The sequence below is a fragment of the Leguminivora glycinivorella genome, chromosome 12 (assembly GCF_023078275.1).
Source record: "Leguminivora glycinivorella isolate SPB_JAAS2020 chromosome 12, LegGlyc_1.1, whole genome shotgun sequence".
NCBI lineage: Eukaryota > Metazoa > Arthropoda > Insecta > Lepidoptera > Tortricidae > Leguminivora > Leguminivora glycinivorella.
The window spans coordinates 19,520,477-19,542,317 of NC_062982.1; the positions used below are offsets into that span (position 1 = coordinate 19,520,477).

A 21,841-nucleotide genomic window follows, 5' to 3' on the forward strand; every position below is an offset into this window, starting at 1 on the left:
CACACTAGTTAGTGTGTTATTATACGTACGTTACTAGACTTCGTTCTATTATACTTCCATTAAAATTTTTGATTAAAATTGTATTAACATAAATATATTTTAACTACATATATGTAATACCTCTGCTTAGCAGTGTAAGTATAATTAATGTAAATTTGAAACCTTCTTTACTGAGAAAAACAAATTTTATTTTACCCATTTTTTTTGTCAAAATTATAATACTCTACATACATACATAGAGTTCACCATTTTGCTAGTACATGATAAATGTAAATAAATAGGTCACGCTCACAAAATCCGCGGAATCGTATTTACTTAAATACTTTGAACTATTATAAACTTAAGTGCTAACTGATTTCATTGATCTAAAACACAATGAAAGATATCTTTTAGAGAAAATACTTTCTAAATAAGAGCAGTAATTTTTTCACTATAAAAAAATACACTGAAAACAACATATTCACCCTTTATCTACACTCATTTATTTTCAGTCTCATCAACAGGATTAACCCTACTGCGCTGCACGTCTAGAAAAAAAAACAAAAGATAAAGGGCACCCCGCCATGATTCACTCATGCGCCCGCGCACTCGCGTCTCACGCGCCGGACCGCGCGCACGTTGTGTTGTGTTGTGTTAAAAGTGACAGTTGTGTTCGTGCAGTGTGTACAGGCCTTTATTTGGAGTCGTTGATTTTTGTGCACGATGTTTCCTAGGATACAGGGGCTGGTGAGTTTTTTGTTTTGTTTTTTTATTTATTTTAGTTGTGGTGTTTTTAATTGCAGTTACTGGACGCTCAAACGCATAATTTAACTTCATCATATGCGTGTTATTTTTTAACTTGAATTACTAACTATTATTATTCAAAATATTTATATTACATTTGTATACAATGTAAAAATGAATTAACAAGTTTACTATTGTAAACTCTAGGTACATGTACTTATTTGCATGCAAATGCATTTATTTTAATCTATTGTCTAAACGTGTGATTTTCTTTATAAGAAAAATGTCCTTGAATAAACATATAACGTTTTTAATATACCTACTATTTTATGTCGTTTAATTTTCCATACTTTCCAAGATGCATGTATATTTGTATAATAAAATTAATACCACTCACTCTTCCATGAAACATTAAAGTACGGAAGGAGTAAATGAATTCTATTATAACATTTATTATTTATTACTCATAAATTACTCATTATTCATATGTATTTGATGTCCACATTTACACATAGAAGACCTTATTTAATAAGTTAACGGTACATATCTTACCTTATGTGTCTTTATGATAAGTCGAAAACAATAGATTTCAAACGAATAAAAAGTTCTTCATTAACTAATTTTGATTTAGAACAATCCATTTATTTATAAAAAATCAATCCAATTCATAGAACCTCGTATGTATTACAACCATATAATATATATACCCCATCAAAACATATTTTGGCACTTATATCCAAGGATTAAGGTATGAAACAATGTCAAAGTAACCTATTCAAATTTCACTACACAGTCACGTATGAGATAGAGATCCGTACTGCCGTCCTATCACTAGAACCCCTCTAAGCTGCATATTACCAGTTTTCATTTGGATAAATATTCTTAAATAGGAAAGAATTCCCCATCGACTGGTCTTGGAATCATATTTTTATCATTTTTAGTTACCGAGATACAGAGTCGACATACCTCGCTAAGTGCACTATTTTATAACCCTTTTCAATAGTATAAAACCGCAAACCCACATTTGTCTTCTATAACTTATATTAAAGCGCTTAGCAGTTGTTTATCTTCATAGTTTTATCACACGATACATAACTATAACAACGTTACTTGACATAAGCTTCATAAATTCCCATTAAAGCCGTTTAATTGCGTTATTACATTTTATAACATTCACTTTTTTAAATAAAATACTACGCTTAAACACGGCTAAAGTCCTTTAACCGTGTATTTAAAGACTTTCATTGTAATTTCGGTTACAAATACATCACCAAAACCTAGTTACTGCGCTTTACGGTGAATTTATTACTAAAAAATATTCATAATGCCACACTGAAACAGGACAAACCAGCAAAGCTACGCTAAAACCCCGCTAGTTGTAAAAGTATACCTTCCAAAGTTATTGCGCCAGTCCGACAGTCGGCCGAGCGGCTCGCGCGCAGAAGGTTGTGCGAAGGCTGTAGTGACCGGTGAATAAACATTTTCTCCTTAAAATGTTAAGAAACCGAAGACCAGGTAAGTGTTAAATATCTTTTTTTTAAGGTTTATTTCAAGCACTACTTGCGTTTTGCTAACGTATTATCACACGTTTGCCGCGACAAGTAAATACCTAACTCATAAGTTATTCGATCAAGAGCCCAGTTAAAACTATTGTGTACAAATAAAGCGTAAACAAAAAAGTCAAGAAATTACATTGTACCATCCTATTGCTATGTAGGCATTGCCATATCCACATACATTTTGTAAGCATTTATTTACCTTACAATGTTTTAGTACCTATGTAGGTATGGATTACTTGCGCAACATTATATTACCGTCAAGCTGATTTAATAATGCAGTCAAAAATCAAATTAATTAATGTTATTTCTTTTAGGCTTGTTACGAACTTCAGGATACAAACGATAACAGAGATCTGCGAATAAAATGAATACCGAAAAACCGACCACAAGTCATCACACCAGCAGTAAGTTTAATAAATGTAGAACAGAAGGGGATTGCTCAACTCGATCTTTACCTAGGAACATTCTATCGTTGTGTATTGTTTCAAGAATTTTTGAGATTGATACCTCAGAATTCTTTGCCTAACTTAGCCACGTCGAACGTTTCTGCTTTAATTTTCAATGCTGACGAAAATACATCAATTTTAAAACTCCCTTTTACTGGTCCAAGCTAAAACCGTTGCTGACGATCATCGAATTTGGGTTTATCCTTCGTTGTAACAAAATCGAACAACGTTTACTTCTTTAATCATTCGTAAAATGCTTCTCATCTTGATATAAGGAAAGAAGGTTTTTGACTATTCCGTCGCAGACGCATTGAAACTACAAGTGATGACTCGAAAGAAGAAGAACTCTATACCTAGCATGTAAAAATTGTAAAATGACAACATATGTATCATCCAAAATGAAGCTTTATCTTGATTTATCCGCTCCAATTCATACAAACAACAGAGAAACAGACTTAAATTTAACCTAGTTAATACAATTTTAAGCAATGATGCACCTGATTTTACCAGAAATTGTTAACAAAGATCTCTATATTGATTCTAGTTTAAAGAAAAAAAAAAAAGATGTATGATATATAAGTATTCTGCTGTACCAATTCATTCAGACCCTTCAAATCCAGAAGTTTTACATACAGAAAAGGAGGACTGACCTACACATAAGTACATATAACCATTTATCGATGTAGAACCACCGTCGATATAGAGCACTACACTCGTAATATTAATATTAATAATACAACTGTCGAAAACCAAACGCACAAAAAAAGAAAAATACATTTTAAGAAGAACGGAATCAAGCGGAAAGAGAGAAAATTATTATGTCAAACAATCCTAAATGTATTTTGAATTGCTATTTTCACTTGCTTGGCGAATAATAAATGAAATCCGTGTTTCTTTTTGTAAGAACTGCCAATGTCAACCGTTTTTAACCTTATATAACTCGGTAATAAAAACATTATTTTAATAGTGTATTATAGTAATAATACGAATAACTTTGGATATCCAAGAGCGAACCTTTCGCCGTGTCGGTATAGCAAATTGATTTGTTGCAATGTAAAAAGCGAATTTTATTGTTTCATATTAATCGTGAGGAAACCGGACTAATTCCAGTAAGGTCTAGTTTACCCTTCGGGTTGGAAGGTCAGATGGCAGTCGCTTTCGTAAAAACTAGTGCCTACGCCAAATCTTGGGATTAGTTGTCAAAGCGGACCCCAGGCTCCCACGAGCAAGTGGCAAATGCCGGGATAACGCAAGGAGGATGATGATGATGATTAATGTTATGTTAGTTTTCACTAATGTTAGAATATTATATTAAGTTTAAATATGTTAATTTGTAACATAACTTATAACGAGGTTTTTTATGCATGCAAATAAATGGTTACAATATCATACAGTTGTCTTTTATTCATTTAACAAATTGAATTGCTCTTGAAACTTAGTGCAGGTACTGCAGGTAAACGGGACATTGCTAAAATGATAAACTCCTTTTAAAAAGAATGACAATGCTAAAACCTAGTAATCGTCGCTGGTTTGTCATATAGCGGGCTTTTAGATTAGGAATGCATACAAATTATTTCGATGTTAGTAGTCATTGCATAGCTTAAAAACGGTTACAGCATTTTTTTAGAGCATATACGATAGTATAAAATTGTTTAGTGTCTTTGCGGTTATTAAGCTATGTTTTTAGATTATTATGCAATGCTCAGTTACGATTACTATAAACACGTAAATTTACTTTGCCGTTATTAAGCCATGTTTTATGTATTATTCAATCCTAAAAAACGGCTAAAGTATACTTAACCGTGTTTTAACAGTAAAATCATACATATTTTAGGAATTATTTGCATAACTTAAACACAAAATGGCGAATTTCTAATAAATTAAACAATATTTAATTAAATTGATTTTAAATAATGTTAGCGTGAATTTAGTTTTAATTTAAGAATAAAAGAAATCTGGACTAAATCGACACATTTCCTAGAGATATGGGTTTTTATGTTTTTTGCCCATATCTCAAAACTATCATTTGTGGGTTAGATGGGTTTTAGTGATAGGACGGCAGCGTACCTCCGGGAATGGTAGCCGACAATATTGGAACGAACAGTATAACTGGGTTATACGTGATTGGATCATTAGGTGTGAAGAAAGTGTAATTGTTCAGGATAATACGTGATCTACATGTTTGTGGAGCCGTATTCGAACTTTGATGTATATTAAAATATAGGATACGATAAGTCAAAAGCTAAAGGGTGAACAATTTTTTGACGCTGATATTTTGATCGATCTAAAAAGCTAGTTTTGGCGTATTTTAAATTTTAATTCAAATCAAGCAGTGAACCATGTTAAGTTGATAATGATCAACGTTAAAATTAAAGGACTGTCCAATGTCTAAGTCTTGTAATGTCTTGAGTAGATATATAGTTAGCAGCTGATAGGTTATACACGACAACGATATTTATTTAGGCAAAGTCCTTAGTACGACGTAGTAAAATAATAAGTATAATAACAATACAGAACGTATTTAAAGTCACACACAGGTCGAACGCGATTAATTAACATTATTTTTACCTTTTTCTGGCCGAAACGTTGGGAAAAAAGGTAAAAATAATGTTAATTAATCGCGTTCGACCTTGTGTGTGACTTTAAATATGTGTACAAAGCGCGAGAACTTAAAGTGTTATAATACACAACGTGACATCATAATAAATAAAAGAAAGGCGAGTAAAAATATAGTCTGACCAAAAACAGTATAGAAATTAAAAAGTGGCAGCATTGTAGTGTCAACCCTTTCAAATCAATGTGTGTGAGAAAACGGGACGACAATAGGATGTTGCCACTTTTTAATTTCTACTCTTTTTGGTAAGACTAGTTTTTCAGTAAATGATCAAAAAAACTTTTTTTTTAACTACATACATTATTCTCTAAACAAAGACCACGTGTAACAATGCTCTTTAAAAGTCTACAGAAAGCAAGTTTTATATCGAAACAGAGAGAACAATGCAGGGACTGACAGGGACTATCAGGTAAATACGTGGAGCCGGTTCTGCATCTATTGGATAACCGGTAGATTGAGTACGGATAACACGTTCGATATTTAGATTAGGTGTATAATACGACTAAATATTAGCTGTGACTTGGTACTGTTGCGTAGTAAAATAGTTGTTGATATAATATATTCCATCCGAATTTAAATACGGTATAACCTAACCACAAAATTAAAATTTTGAAAAAACCCCCGACGGCGACATAGTGGACCGATTTTCATGAAACATGGCTAAGAACACTCCCGACTAACTCAGCTTTCAAACAAAAAAAGCTAAATCGAAATCGGTTCATCCGTTCGGGAGCTACGATGCCACAGACAGACACACACACAGACAGACAAACAGACAGACAGACATACAGACAGACAGACAGACATACACACAGACAGACACGTCAAACTTATAACACCCCGTCGTTTTTGCGTCGGGGGTTAAAAATACACATGTACTCGTAAAATACTTCAAAAATCACTATACGAGTATGTATAATACAAAATAAAGCTTATACTTTTTGTTATACTTTTTGAAATCGAACACTTTATATCGGCAATTACTGTTACAAAATAATGATATCTTTCATTTAATTTCTTGTACAAAAATGCATTGTTATAAATATTATATTTAAATCATTTATTAAATAACATTTTTAACATTTACATACATACATATAACATATAATCACGCCTGTATCCCATAAAGGGGTAGGCAGAGCACATGAACTACTAAGTTTCAGTGCCACTCTTGTAACATTTAAACATTTAAATTATAATAATTATGTACCTACATTGAAAAATATTTTGTCAACCAGACTTTTGCTTAATTTTACTTTTGCAAGTTATTATAAAACATTGGTTCATATTTGCGTTATTATAGCAGGTTAGTGAATCAGTTAACAAGGGAACGGTTATAACGAACAAGAATAACATGATTCACGTTAAACCCAAGATGATGGTGACACCGTTACTGTTAACAAAGATGAGACAACAAAGAATTAAGATCATGAGTCATTCTAAACTTCCTGTCAACGGTTAATGAAACGTTGCAAATGAGTTACAGGACGATTCAAACTTACACCATCATCAGAACGATATTTGACATGAAAAGTCATTCAGTCATTGTGCGTCTCACCTCGCCAATATGTATTCCTATGAGTAAGCACGAGTGAAATACAAGATATCATAATGACTTCCATCCTTAATGATAATCTTGTAAATTTTAATAGGCCTGTTAGGTTTTGCAAGAAGGCTCATTAGATTAAACGGTTGTATTACAAAACTGCAATACGTACCTACTTATTATAATACATAGTAAGTAGTAAATGAACAAGTACAAAGTTAGAAAAAAGTACACAAAGACGATTCAGGAATGTTTCCCAACTATCCTTAAAGCAATGGAGACGCGGAAAGACTCGAGGAAGTTGCTAAAAACCAAAAGCTTAAATGAATGTAGTAAATGGGTGCATACTTGCAAAGGCGTAGTATAGCGAAACAGTTTAATTTAGAACACTAACTGGTACGGGACTGCGAACACTCTTAACCTTAACCCTTCAGAGATATTTTCTAGTTAACCTTTAAGCAACTAAGCGACGACAAGACTTTAAATAGCTGCTTAAAAACTTAACTATAAGTGTATTTAGGTAAATATTCAATTATGCCTATAAATATTATCTATAAAAGGAAAGAAAGACAAAGAAAAACATCGGTATGATTATAGGATAAACTTAATACTGACTTACGGATACATTGCGTGTTGTATTTCTTGCTGCACTGTTCTTGCCTTCATTACGTTCATAAATTATAATCATTAATGCATCAACTGGTTAATAAAGCCGGCTTCTAATCACTTGTGAATTATTTATTGGTAATCCAATGTTTTAAATTACATTTCAGATTCTTTTTGAATATTTAAATTGTAATAACTTCTAAATGTGTGTTCACTAATATTTTTTTCTGTACATGACTTAGGATCACATACGCGAAGATATCACGTGTTCGCGATCCTCAGCTATAAGGAAAAAAATCAAGAAGAAGAAAAACTTGTTAATTATTTATTCAAGTAGATAAACGTGTATATTAGTCAACATTAAAAATACAAGTAATGAATGACCTTGCTCTCAAAATTGCTAATCCTTACTAAAAGCGACATTACACCCTTAATCTTTACTATATTTACATTTATGTTTATTCCATCTAGAATGATATGAACATAATAAACAATTTAAGAACGTAAACTTATAAAAATAAGCTAAAAAATCGAAAATCCAAATTACATTAAGTCTGAGTTCAGTCAGATATTTTTGCCAAGGTAAACTACGCTGAAAATAAAATTATAACAGTATCGATTTTAAACGCAAGCATTAAGTGCAATGTTAATATTGTTAATGCACTACGCTTGCCGAGACAAACTTCAAATTATATCGTCGTATTGTCAGAATTATGTATATTACATTTATTTTTAGTTGCCATTACCCTATGTAACATAGCAGTTATTTATGTATACTCGTATATAAATGTTACATATGTAACTAGTCGACACAAACCCGATAGCGTTTCACAGCACTCTTTTATTAACATAATAGGTTTTAATATAGAAAAAAAAGAGTAAGGTAGCATTTTTATTTTTTATTGAACATGTATTTGTAATATAGTTATCAATTAGTCAATAGTCTACTATCGTAGAGTAGAGTGTAATTAACATAGTAACTAAAGCATTTTTATATTAAAGGAAAAAATGGAAAAATTTACGCTTCCCGCGGGACTTGAACCCGCATCATTTGCAATCCGTGCAAGGCTCTTAACCAATTGAGACATAATTGATTGATTGACATAAAGATTGATTGATTGTACATAAGGAAAGGCATGGAAGGATTTGCGATGTCCGGCGTGGCTTCCGGAGCTCAATTGGTTAAGAGCCTTGCACGGATTGCAAATGATGCGGGTTCAAGTCCCGCCGGAAGCGTAAATTTTTCCATTTTTTCCTTTAAAATAAAAATGTTTAGAATCGTTAGCAGACGTTTCTGCTTGTTAAAAATAAATATAGTAACTAAAGGTCCAATTACACTGGCCTCTACATAATATTTATACACTAAAATCGTGCAATGTTTTGCGAACATTAGGAAGGTTAGCAATACGTGACTGTCAACACGTCGGCAATCTCAAAACAAGGTTTCCTACATAGGTCCTGTGAATGGTGTGACGTCAGTTCGGTTTGGAAGCCACCCAATATTTATTGTTTTGTATCATTCGTTCACTCTGCTGTTTGTGTTATGTCTCTAAACATGGTCACTGAGTCATGTGATTTTAAATATTTACATTCCAAAAATCTTCTGTGTTAATTATGCATAAATATCTCTTGGATTTTCTCACTTAGAATGTGATATTATTCGAGGGTATTTTCAGGGGACGGTGGTCTAGCGGTAAGAATGTGTGACTTTGAATCCGGAGGTCGGGGGTAAAAACCCCGGATTTTATCATTCCGGAACTCGTATACAAAATGTTTTTGATATTTGACAGTCGTTTATTTTAAAGGAAAATATCACGAGGAGACGGGACAAATACCAATATAGCCTAGTTTGCTCTCTTGGTTGGAAAGTCAGACGGCAGTCGCTTTCGTAAAACTAGTAGCCTAACCCAAAATGGCATCGGTTGCCAAAATCGCGAAGCGATCCCTAAGTTCTCATGAGTTGAAACAAAATACCAGAATAACGCAAGGAAGAACTAGATTCTCAAGGGACTAAAGATTCTACAGAATGAGGCTTCTCAAGGAAAGACCTCGTTTTTACAACATATCCTTTTCAATTACATTACATGTACGGTGGAAGACTTTAAAGCCGGTTACAACACGACGGTGGGAAAAATGTGAACTATCTTGACGCTAACATTTTCATATCAGCTGAGTTATGACTGTTATGAGGGGTATATATTTACTTTTTTTATGTATTCATATACTTGTATGCAGAAAATGTTCGTTCAGCTGAAAATTTTCCTACATTAAATATGAAAAAAGCTTAATAAAGAAATCATCATATACAAGATAGTTAAAAATTATAAGCGCAGTTTAAGAGAATCTACTCGAAAGAAATATATCGAGCCTCAAGCCACTAATTATTATGGCCGAAGAACAAAGCAATATTTAATACCGCGTATATTGAACGGCTTACTCTCTGAAGAGGATTGCATGACAAAAAATATTTTTAAGAAAAAAATAAAAAAATCAATTGTTGAAAGCATATCATTAGTTATATACCTACTTCGTATGCACTCGGGGGCAGTGTTGATGGGTTACATTGTAAGGAATATTCGTGCAAGGTGACCCGTTATCATGGTGCCTGTGTATAGCAATTAAGTTAGATAAGCTAGTAATAAGTAGGTACTTACAAAATTGCAGTACTTACAAATTGTACTTACAGTTTGGCGAAGTTATTGTAAGAGTTAAGTGTTTTGTTTTTAGTTAACAATAAATTAAAAAAAAAAATCTTTATTTAACTTTGTAATCTTAATGGTCATCTTCTCATCTTTATTAAGGGTATCATAATTATTTCAACGAAAATTAGAATCATGAGCATTGATCTTGATCCGATATTCTTGATCTCTTATGCTGATTAATATTTAATCTCAATATTTATTTAACGAAACACTAGGTGTTGACTTCTTGAGTTTTCCATATTTTTCCTTATCATAGCTTGTTGCGAAATCGTGTTAATTTACATATAAAGGATGCAATATTTCTTGATAACTAGTTTTTTTCTGAAAATTGTGCTTGCCCTTGCGTTTGTTAAATGTCCTTGTCCACTAACTGTCGATTTGTTTTATTAGTTTATACTGTATTGCAGAAAAGAAATATTATAGTATAAAATTCATTTAATTTCATTTCGGAGCCTGCGTAGCCGAATGGCATTTCGGTGACGCCAAACGCCGCAGTAGTCTGGCTCTGTCGCGCCAATACGCAAGAGCGATAGAGATAGATTGCATTCCATTCGGCTACGGGGCCAGTCAACCTTCAGTCAAAGCAAAGAAACTGTAGGTTTTTTTTATGTGTGTCTGTAGGCCTAGCACGTGATTGCCGAGAGAGTATGTCGCCGCGAGATAGATCACATGTCTTCTTCTAACTGTATCAATGACATAAGGATGGATAGTCTATCTCGCGGCGACATACTCTCACGGCAATCCTGTGCTAACCCTGCTGATACTCGTGATAGTTTTAAGCGACCCACTGACATCCTATTAGTACGAATTGCCGGCCGTTGCCAACCGGCAAGCAATGACATTTGTTGCACGGAGAAAGAAAACAGAACCTCCGAAAGGTTACTAACTAGAAACAAAAATTACATCATGCATTTTCTGTGACGTACGTACCTCGACTACAAAGAGGTGTATCCATTTTTTCACCGCATTACAATGCAATAAGGTGAAAAAGTGGATACATCTCTTTGTAGTCGACTGTACCCAACGATATCGAGTAACGTAAAATCTTCTAACTCCAAAAATTCATGGTAGCTTTCATCGTCAGTGAGCAAAAAGATTAGTTACCCGATATTAAATGGTCACTAGTATTAGTCATAGGACTCATAGGTTCAGCTCATAATACAACAAGGGTTATTTCTCTAGGAAGATATAGATAAAAATAACCTCTGTTGACTTACCGAAATAAGTCCTTTTGAAAAGACGCTCTTTAATGGCCCCCCAGAGATTTGCCCCGCTGTACTTTATAGCATACTGGATTTACCCGGGTTTGAAGTTAAGCGACACATACAACGCTGTATATTGTACCTATGACTTGTTTATATAAGTAGGTACTTATAGTGCACTCGGCTACGGTATTAATGAAGGAGGAAGTGGTAGAACGCATCCGCTCATTATCGATTACTAGTAACGCGATAACGGAGGGAAAGGAAGGGAATTTAAATATAAAGGATGTGACAATTTAAACTGAATGAATTGAGTATTAGGTACTAGAAACGGGGATGAAGGTTTTGCTGAGGATTAATAACCTAACCACAAAATTAAAATTTTGAAATAACCCCCGACCGCGACATAGTAGATAGATTTTCATGTAACATGGCTAAGAACACTCCCGACTAAGTCAGATTTCAGACAAAAAAAAATCTAAATCGGTTTATCCGTTCGGGAGCTACGATGCCACAGACACACACACAGACAGATGTTTATCTGTCAGACAGATAAACAGACAGACAGACAGACGTCAAACTTATAACACCCCGTCGTTTTTGCGTCGAGGGTTAAAAAGAGTTTACTACGTTTACACTTTCTTTTTTTGGTAGAAGCGAGAGCTGCGTCATCATCATCATCCTCCTCGCGTTATCCCGGCATTAGCCGCGGCTCACGGGAGCCTGAGGTCCGCTTCGACAACTAATCCCAAGATTTGGCGTAGGCACTAGTTTTACAAAAGCGACTGCCATATGACCTTCCAACCCGAAGTGAAATATAATTTAGATTTTTCCTTATCCACATCTATACAGGAAAATGTAACTTACCACCCTGTGGCTTGCAGGTGGTCAGTGATATCCTTTATCTGATGTGAGATATCAATAACTATAAGTAAAATTGTAACAAGAATCTCTGTACAACATGTAGTCCACGATATGTATGTATAGAGACACATGTTAAATTCTTAGTAATTTTACAAGGTTGATAATTAATAGGTAGGTAATTAATTCGTTGAATTACTGTTAATTAAAGTCTACTTATTTTATAATTTAATTTAATTACTATTACGGTAATTATCAGTTATGGTTAATTGCGCCACGCATACTTCTCAAGTACCTAATAATGAATTACGGAGCATATTGGTGAAATCATATTAATTATAAAATGTAACTCTTGTCTAATCTTAAGTATTTTTTCATTTACAGCATGAACCATTGATAGGAGTAAAACCAGATAATTATTTTATTATACTTAAAAAAACCAGAGAATTATTTTATTATACTTAGAAAGTATATATTTATAGACCCACTTGATAAAGAAGCCAACTAACCACCAAAGCGCATAGTCAAGAGGTCAATCATCCTCCGTAGCGTATCGTAGCTATTTCTCTCTGTCGCGCTAGTAAAGAAGAGTGGTAGAGAGGGATATCTACATCAAAAACATCTTGGTAACAAAATAGGAATTAAAAAAAAATTAACTTCTTCCTTAATTTTTGTACAATCTTTTTTAGAACTGCTGACGATCGGCCACTTGTCTACACGGTTGCATACCCGGGAACCACCTGTCAATACTCCCACAGGATGTCAGCCTCAACAATAAAATTAACCACTCCACTGCGCTCCGCCACTTTTTCATACCGCACGCGGTTCCAGGCTCTTTTAATAATTTGTGACTTTCCGGGCCTAAAGTGTCCTATCACTTCAAATATACTTAGGTCCTTTTCAACTGAAATTATAGACGGACAAAAAAGTGTGTCATAAGAGAAATGCGTGTATTTTCAAATTTTCTATGGGACTATAAAAAAATATGCATATATTTTATCAGCAACTTTTAAAAAGCGACTGAAATTGCTTGACAATGTTTCTAACATTCCAGACATTAAACTTAATCCATTGGGCATTTTGAAGCGGGTTCGAATCCCAGTAAGAGCATTTATTTGTGTGATAAACACAGATATTTGTTCCTGAGTCATGGATGTTTTCTATGTACTATTATAGTATCGTATAGTATTTGTATATTATATATATCGTTGTCTGTGTACCTGAAACACAAGCCTTCTTGAGCTTACCGTGGGACTCAGTCAATCTGTGTAAGAATGTCCTATAATGTTTTTTTTTTTATTTATTTCAAGGGCTGTCCCGTATAAACGCATTATTATTTTGAGCGCTGCGATTTTATTTCCGCGTTTAAACCAGGCGATTATTTTTCTACATAATTTTGCACATTTCATTATATAAAGGTTCTCTTAAACCAGACAATTTGCAGACAGGTAGTGACCCTGCCTGCTAAGCCGCGGTCCTGGGTTCGAATCCCAGTAAGGGCATTTATTTGTGTGATGAGCACAGATATTTGTTCCTGAGTCATGGATGTTTTCTATGTATATAAGTATGAATTTATATATATTTAAGTATGTATATCGTCGCTTAGCACCCATAGTACAAGCTTTGCTTAGTTTGGGGCTAAGTTGATCTGTGTAAGGTGTCCCGAATATATTTTTTTTTTTATAATTCGCATTTGTAGACTTTTCATGAAATGATCCAATTTCTATTCATTTGAAACTGTCGCCAATATCGATATAAGAAACGTGTGTAATAGAACCATGCTTTTCAATACTTAACAGAATCCTGATGGTCTTTTTTGCACATTAACAAACAGGACTCTTTAGACGTGGAATGTCACATATTACAATCTCGTTATGGCGTGGACGAGATAATTAATTCACAGGTGCTCTTGTAATTATACAAAGTTTAGTCTTAATTGTCAGCCCGGGATTCTATCTTGTTTAAAAAATAGTAATGGAAGTACTAAAAAAAGCAGAAATGTAGGTATTTTAAGTATGTTAGTCTTAAGGGCTAAGTACGTTTTTGTGAACAATACAATTAGTACCTTAAAAAAAGTTACATTGTTAAACCTATTTTAGTTTGTACTTGGAATCTTGAGACCTTGTCAAGGTTGCAACAGGTAGATTTTTTTCTAGCAGTTTAAGGTGCATTGACTCTCAAGGTTGGTTACTGGTTTAAAAAAAAACTAAGGACAATGCTGAAATATATAAAAACCAATACTACAAAATTACCTAATTATTTACAATAAATGTCCATAGGCCACCGCCAATCACTTATGTTAAAAAAAATCTATTACATTTTTATTTAACACAATGGAATTTTTAAAACTCTCATTTAACCTTCTCAGTCCTGTTTACAATTTTTTTTATATATGACAAAATTTATTGAACTTTTACTTAATTTTAACTTCTGATTATATGAAACGTCTGCATAACTGGTCAATTTCGGTTGCCGTTTAAGAAGTTTAACACTCTTACGGTAGATGTCGCTACGGGTCCCATTGACCTTAGTAGTGGAAAATTTCGCTGGCTTGGTTGAAGTCTTGGTGGCTCAGTTGGCAGAGCGCTGGAGTATCGATCCAGAGGCCGTGAGTTTAAGTCTCACCCAAGGCAGATATTTTCCACTTTTAAATTTATTCTAAACTTTTACTTAGTTGTAAAAGGTTACAAATTCAAAAACAAGACAAATGCTTCTAGAACTCAGGAGGTTAAGATTTAAAAATAAACACTAACTTCTTTCAACGGTCCGTAAACCGTTACATATTTTTCAGGCAACGAGCACAAATTTCGTGAAGCGTTGACATCTAACCTCGATTTTCCTCAATATTAATAACCACATTGTTTGAATACTTACAAAGGATCCCAGATTCACATAACATCTTATTCAAGTACATGTGACATATTTGTTCAACAAGGCCACAACTGAGTTAAGCCGCACAGATATTGAATGCTAAGCGAGCTGAGATATTAATTTTGAGACAAAGAACTTAAGATTCACGAACGTATACAGAATACATAATATTCGGTGAGAACTTTGTGAAGAGGTTGAAAATTGGCGGCGTATTTCAGATGTAATTTATGAAATTAACACCAAAACTTAGTTTCTGTAGAAATTTGATGCGAATTCTCGTCGCAAAAGTGACATTACTTTTTTAACCCCCGACGCAAAAACGACGACGTGTGGGTTTAATTTATTTTAAAATGTTTTGAACCTTTATAGGGTAAATCACGTCCACGTCAGCAAATTATAATGGATCCTATTTTGTTACCAACATTTAGTAATATAACCTCCTGAGTCCCCGCGTACTTGTACAAGTACAAATTAAATTCGAGTTTTGAACTAATAAACAAATAAAAGAAAGTTCCAAATTCAAAATCGGAAAAATTGGCCCGGGACTCAGGAGGATAAGTCGACTTTCGTAAGATATACACAGGATAATTGTTATAATTAAGAAAATATAGATAAAAATCTCAATTCATCAAAAAAGTCTTGGTAACAAAAAATTAATAAAAATAAACAAATTTAACTTTTTCCTTAATTTTTGTTCAAACTTTTTGAGAACTGCTCAAATGAGAGTTTTCTATTGCTTTGGGTGCCGAAGAATTTCATCAATCATTATCGTCGATTAAAAAGATAACAAGATGAACTGAAATATAAGTCGACTTTCGTAAGATATACACAGGATAATTGTTATAATTAAGAAAATATAGATACTAGAGAACCTTAATGACGAAATAAAATAAAATGTAAAATTCTCAATTCATCAAAAAAGTCTTGGTAAAAAAAAAGCAAATTTAACTTTTTACTTAATTTTTGTACAAACTTTTTGAGATCTGCTCAAATGAGAGTTCTCTATTGCTTTAGGTGCCCAAGAGTTTCATTAATCATTATCAGAGGGCGGAAATACTCATGGCAAAAATCAAACGTCAATAGAGTTGGAACGTAAAATTTTATCGACTATCGATTAAACTGAAATTATCAGTATATATTGTTGAGTTGTTTTCGACGTAAGTAAGACGAGGATACTTCTTTATCCATTTGTTGACTGTTTTTCGTCTTGGATTAACCATTTTTTTCAAACGTGAATTAGTTGCAAAAGGATTAGTGACAGAAATGGTAATTAAATGTCATTCAATTTACTTTTAATCTAATCAAAGAGGTCAAAATCAAATGGTCGACTAGCTAATCAAAGAGGTTAATGTTAAAGTCAGAAATATAAAAGGTGACTGAATTTATCGATAGCTGAATATGTCGATAAAATTTAACATTCCAACTCTATTGACGTTTGATTTTTGCCATGAGCAATTCCGCCCTCTGATCATTATCGTCGATTAAAAAGATAACAAGATGAACTGAAATATAGTCACAAGTAATGATCCATTCATTATCTGAGTTGCAGTTGCATAGTAATTTGTTTATATTATGTTGTGTTTGTTGACAACAGACACACAGTAGTCACATTCCGAACATTCCTGTTCACGCTTGGCATAATTAATAGGTACATATTATAGGTGAAGCATTATAAAACACAGCTATGCAAACATTATAAGATTTATGTCGTTTTAACAACAATTGCAATAAAGTTACCATGTGTTGAATATAAAATACAAAATATCTATTTAATCATATGTAATAATAATTTTAAGGTAAATATCGCGAAAAAAGCCGTTGGACCCGTATTATTTTTTGCTAAATAAATAATAGAATTTGTTAATTAATTGCTTGTAATTAGATAATTAGAAGCTAATTTACCTGTAACTGATATCACTGTGCAAACAATCACTTTTATCCATATACTAATATTATAAATGGGAAAGTGTGTGTGTCTGTTTGTTTGTCCTTCTTTCACGGCAAAACGGAGCGACGAATTGGCATGATTTTTTAAGTGGAGATAGTTGAAGGGACGGAGAGTGACTTAGGTTACTTTTTGGCACGTATTTAACCGGGCGACTAAATAACCATAGAAATGGGTATCAAATATAATAGTTTGGCGACTAAAATGGGGCCTCAAATTATTTCAATATGAGGTAGCATTTTAATGTCATTACGGCTACGGTTTATTCAGATGCGAGTACCAACTATTTATTTGGCAACTGAATTATTATATTGGAAACAATTTAAGAGAGACAGTTTAATAGGAAAACGGCTATCTATTAATATAAAATATACAGTTCTTTTAAAATATTTATATAGCAAATTAACATAAAAAGTACATTTAAAATTTTTACATCGGCACTCATCACCTGAGCTGTCATTTTAATTAAAAAAAAGGATTCTTATAAAATATAATGGTCGACAAAATATTGTACTTATGGGTATGAAATTAGGTGTTTGGGAGTGCTGGCAACTTCGTCTCTATACAATGAATTTAACTTTTCATGACGTTTACTCTATCGAATCTAAGGCCGGTCTTACGTAGTCTTAACGTCACTCTGACAGATTCATTTTTTTGGCAGGAAAACCTTACTCAGAATATGCCTTGGCATAAATCGTTCCGCAGATTTTATAATATCCAATCTTATGCTGGCATAATGTTAATGAGCAAAATAATCTTCTAAATTAAGAGTACTTCCGTAGATTTTTGTTTGCATAATATTTAGGCAGTAAAAAGTTGCCCATCTTCTTCCTATTTCTGTTTTGATAGCGAGTCTTGTGTGTTGGCGATGCAAGATACCTAACACTCCTCCTCGCTTCGCTCGTCGTCGTACCTAACGGTGCCTCTGGGACTGTATTTTCCTTTTTGCTATCGTTGTTTTGTTCATACAAAGTACCTAAAAATTATGCCATAGCAAATTTGGTAGGACTTATATTCTACTAAAAAACTAACCTAACATTAACCCACTTTTCTGCTAGCAGAAAATAATTCTGCTTCTATACCTCTAATATTATACTATACGATTAACACGGTACTTTTTTTAAATGCCATGTCGGTGGTAAACAAGCATACGATCGGCCTGATGGAAAGTGGTCACCGTAACCTATGGACGCCTGCTACTCAAGGGGTATCATATGCGCGTTACCGACCCATTAGAAGCTTATACACTCCTTTTTGCTGTGTATTTATTATAAAATGATTTGGTACGAGTTCCCTTATAGAGATATTTAAATACTACTCGTGGTTTACGGGTTGCAAATATACGATGTTTGAATAGAATAAGTAGAATAGAATAGAATAAACATTTATTCGTGAACACAGGCAAGACAAAATACACATAATAACAACAAGACGGAAAGGAATGAAGTGCCACGAAATGGCCTCATCTCAGCGTGTTGCTGGTGACTTCCAGCGCTGATTTTCCGATGGGACCATCGTTTCCATAAAGAAACGATTTTATATGTTTTTTTAAAAAAACCTACTTCCCAGTAATTTTTTTAGTTGCCTCCGCAATTTAAATACTACTTTAAACGATGAGCTAAGTATAATTATTTAGGTGCTAACATCTATATGACTACAAAATATTAAAAATCTTACGCTTTACAATACTAGGTGCCAATTATTATTTTAGTCGCCAAAGTATTGTTTAATGTTCCTCGGCAATATTTTTGTCGCTTGAAATTTGCTGCCGTTTTTTCAATAATAATGATGCTTAATATTTGAGGCTCATATATTTTTTTTGGCGCCACAATATTAAAACACAGCCAAATTATATTATTGTATGCAAGACTTAACTTCCCGTTTAATATTTTAGTTGCCCGGTTAATTATATGCCTTACTTTTTGTCTCATTCTAACGTGAGCAAAGCCGCGGGCAAAAGCTAGTTTGAAATAAACAAAACTGCGTACTGCCAATACGAAATTATCATTTCAAAAAGAGATTACAGCCATTGCAATCCTTTAATTTCACCGAGTTCGTTCCAAATTCAATTTTCCAAGTGCCAAGACTGGCCAGTTTATATCAGCTGTTTGCATTTTTAATTCGAAATTGGAACTCACACTGGCAGTTGGCTAAATTAGTCGACGGTTTTGTTAGACTGTTTAACGTCGAATTTTCAAATTTAGATTGGCTCTTTGCTACATTTTATGTGGAAAGTATACAGAATAACAATATTATAGACAATATTATAAACGACATGTGTAAAATTTTCTCCTTATTTTCTCATAAAATAAACTACATAATTTGGGGCAATAAAATGTAAAAAATATACAAAATATATATATATATATATATATATATATATATATATATATATATATATATATATATATATATATATATATATATATATATATATGGCTAGTTGTAGAGACTTCGTTCTGTAATATTATTGGTTCTACTATGTCGTTTTCTATAGTGGCTGATATGACAAGTGTCACGTAGTGTTTTCCATATAAAAACCGACAAATACGTGTCAGTAATCCTTTATTTTAATGATTGATCATCAATTTGACACATTACGAAAAATAATAAAATAAATTTTCAAATCGAATTCTCAATGCAAAATATTGAGAATAACAATACATACCTACTTAGATAATTTTCATTCCTTTATGCTATATCTAAACAATGAAACCTATTACTGCGACAAGCCATGTTTAGCACAACCACTGATATGGCTAGTCCTTCGCAATATTTGCTTTACCCGAAGTCACTGCACCGCGATAACAAAAACCGCGGAAACCGAACGGCGACCGGCCTTGTCGGAGAGGTGAAGGTTTCGCCTTGAAACTGTAACCCAGAACGTGAAATGCGGAGAAAAAAGATTATTTGATTACGGGTAGATAATTACGTTTTAAAGTGGAGTTTTGTATTGTTGGTGACTTATAAATACCTATCTATTGTGATTTCTGATGGTTTTAGTATCATGAAAATACGTTGTTAGTAAAGGTACCTGTGTCCTTGGTTACTTTGGATACTTATGTATTTTTGGTATTTTTCTGATATTAGGAAAGATTCACTTTTTCGATCTTTTTTGTTCTTTTCTTAACATAGATAAGTATAAATTATGTTAGAAATAACAGTTACGCCATACAATACTAATTAATTATTTAAACAATCATATATGCCTGGAAGTATCGTATGTATACTTATGTTATATGAAAGCGTGAGAATCACGATAATTAATATATTTACGTAGAATATATATTACCGAGAATCTCAAAACCTCGTAACAGCTGTGCTATTTCTCAGGAAAAAATAAACATACATTTATGACAGTAAGACGCGCCTCTTTATTTGTACACAATAGATAATAATAAAATGCAAAAAACATTGTCATCGTAAGTTTCTTAAGTGGCCTTTGTTATATTTTTTTTCATATACTTTTTGACGTTTATTTCACTATATTTTATACTTGAACATTTTTATTTCACGTAGCAACCACATATTTTTACAAAAAAAAATCGCCTATCTTATTGGAAGGCACGTACATAATACCTACACATAAATTTTTAGATATTAAAATTAATTTTAACATCAAAATACTATGAGTGTGTATTTTGCTGGACCAACCTGGTAATAAAATAATTGCGAAAACCAAGTCATATTAATAATATAAAATAATAAATAAATAAATAAATAAATATTACAGGACATTCTTACACAGATTGATTGAGGCCCACGGTAAGCTCAAGAAGGCTTGTGTTGTGGGTACTCAGACAACGATATATATAATATTTAAATACTTATATACATAGAAAACATCCATGACTCAGGAACAAATATCATATTAATTAAACGTCTTCTTTTAATAGCTAACTAATGAAATGACTAATTATTATTCATTATAAATTATTCTATGGAAATCGTTTATAATGTAATATTTAACACCAAAATACTATGAGTTAAATTTTGCTGGACCAACCTAGTAATAAAATAATTGCAAAAACCAAGTCATATTAATTTAACCTCTTATTTTAATAGCTAATGAAATTACTAATTATTGTTCAATATAAATTATTCTATGGTTCGAAAACTATGAACATATGTGACGCACTGGCTTACCCTTATGGTGTTAATAAATAAAAAACATTACGCACTTACTTTTTAATACAGTTGTTGGTGTTGGTGGCTCAGCTGCACGTTAAAAGTGTACGTACAAACATCCGAATTTTAATCAAACATAGACAATTTTACGGTTAAACCTCATAATATTAAAGATATATTAACATTAAAATTTATTTATTTAGATATCGTTGTGACTGGGCGGACTCTCCTGCCTGTCACTGTGGTGCCAAAGAACAGAGTATACCCTGGAAGACCTGATTGAACTAAAAGACGAAGCTATAATGTGGATTAATTCTCTGGAGTTAGATTCATGAATTCTCTGTATTGTATATATATTGCCATACAATAAAATAAAATAAATAACATTAAAATAAAGATCACGTACACCAACGACTTTTTTGCTAAAGTCCTTAGACCTCTTTGCAAAAGGACATGGCCCTACTCAAGCAGAATAAATTCTACTCCTTACCACAAAGTAATAAGATGCTTATTGTATTTCAGCAATGCGGAGGATGTTGACGACCTTAATGCCATCATTCGTTGAGTCAGAGTTTCGCAACATTACTTTAAAAGGGATTTGTTTAAATAATTATAAAGATTTTAACTCATCGGGAACA

The 21,841-nt window shown here is 32.9% G+C and overlaps 2 protein-coding genes across 2 annotated transcripts in view; one reads left to right on the top strand and one right to left on the bottom strand.

The window, feature by feature from the left end:
* The window catches only part of LOC125232035 (adenylate cyclase type 2), a 348,143-nt gene that overhangs the window by 77,782 nt on the left and 248,520 nt on the right, over window positions 1-21,841 (bottom strand).
* LOC125231604 (E3 ubiquitin-protein ligase SIAH2-like) overlaps window positions 580-21,841 on the top strand; it is a 95,529-nt gene continuing 74,267 nt past the window's right edge. The window contains exon 1 of the mRNA XM_048137062.1: window positions 580-726. Within this exon, the coding sequence (XP_047993019.1) occupies window positions 703-726 (24 nt within the window). The 5' untranslated portion in view covers window positions 580-702. The remainder of the gene's footprint in view (window positions 727-21,841) is intronic.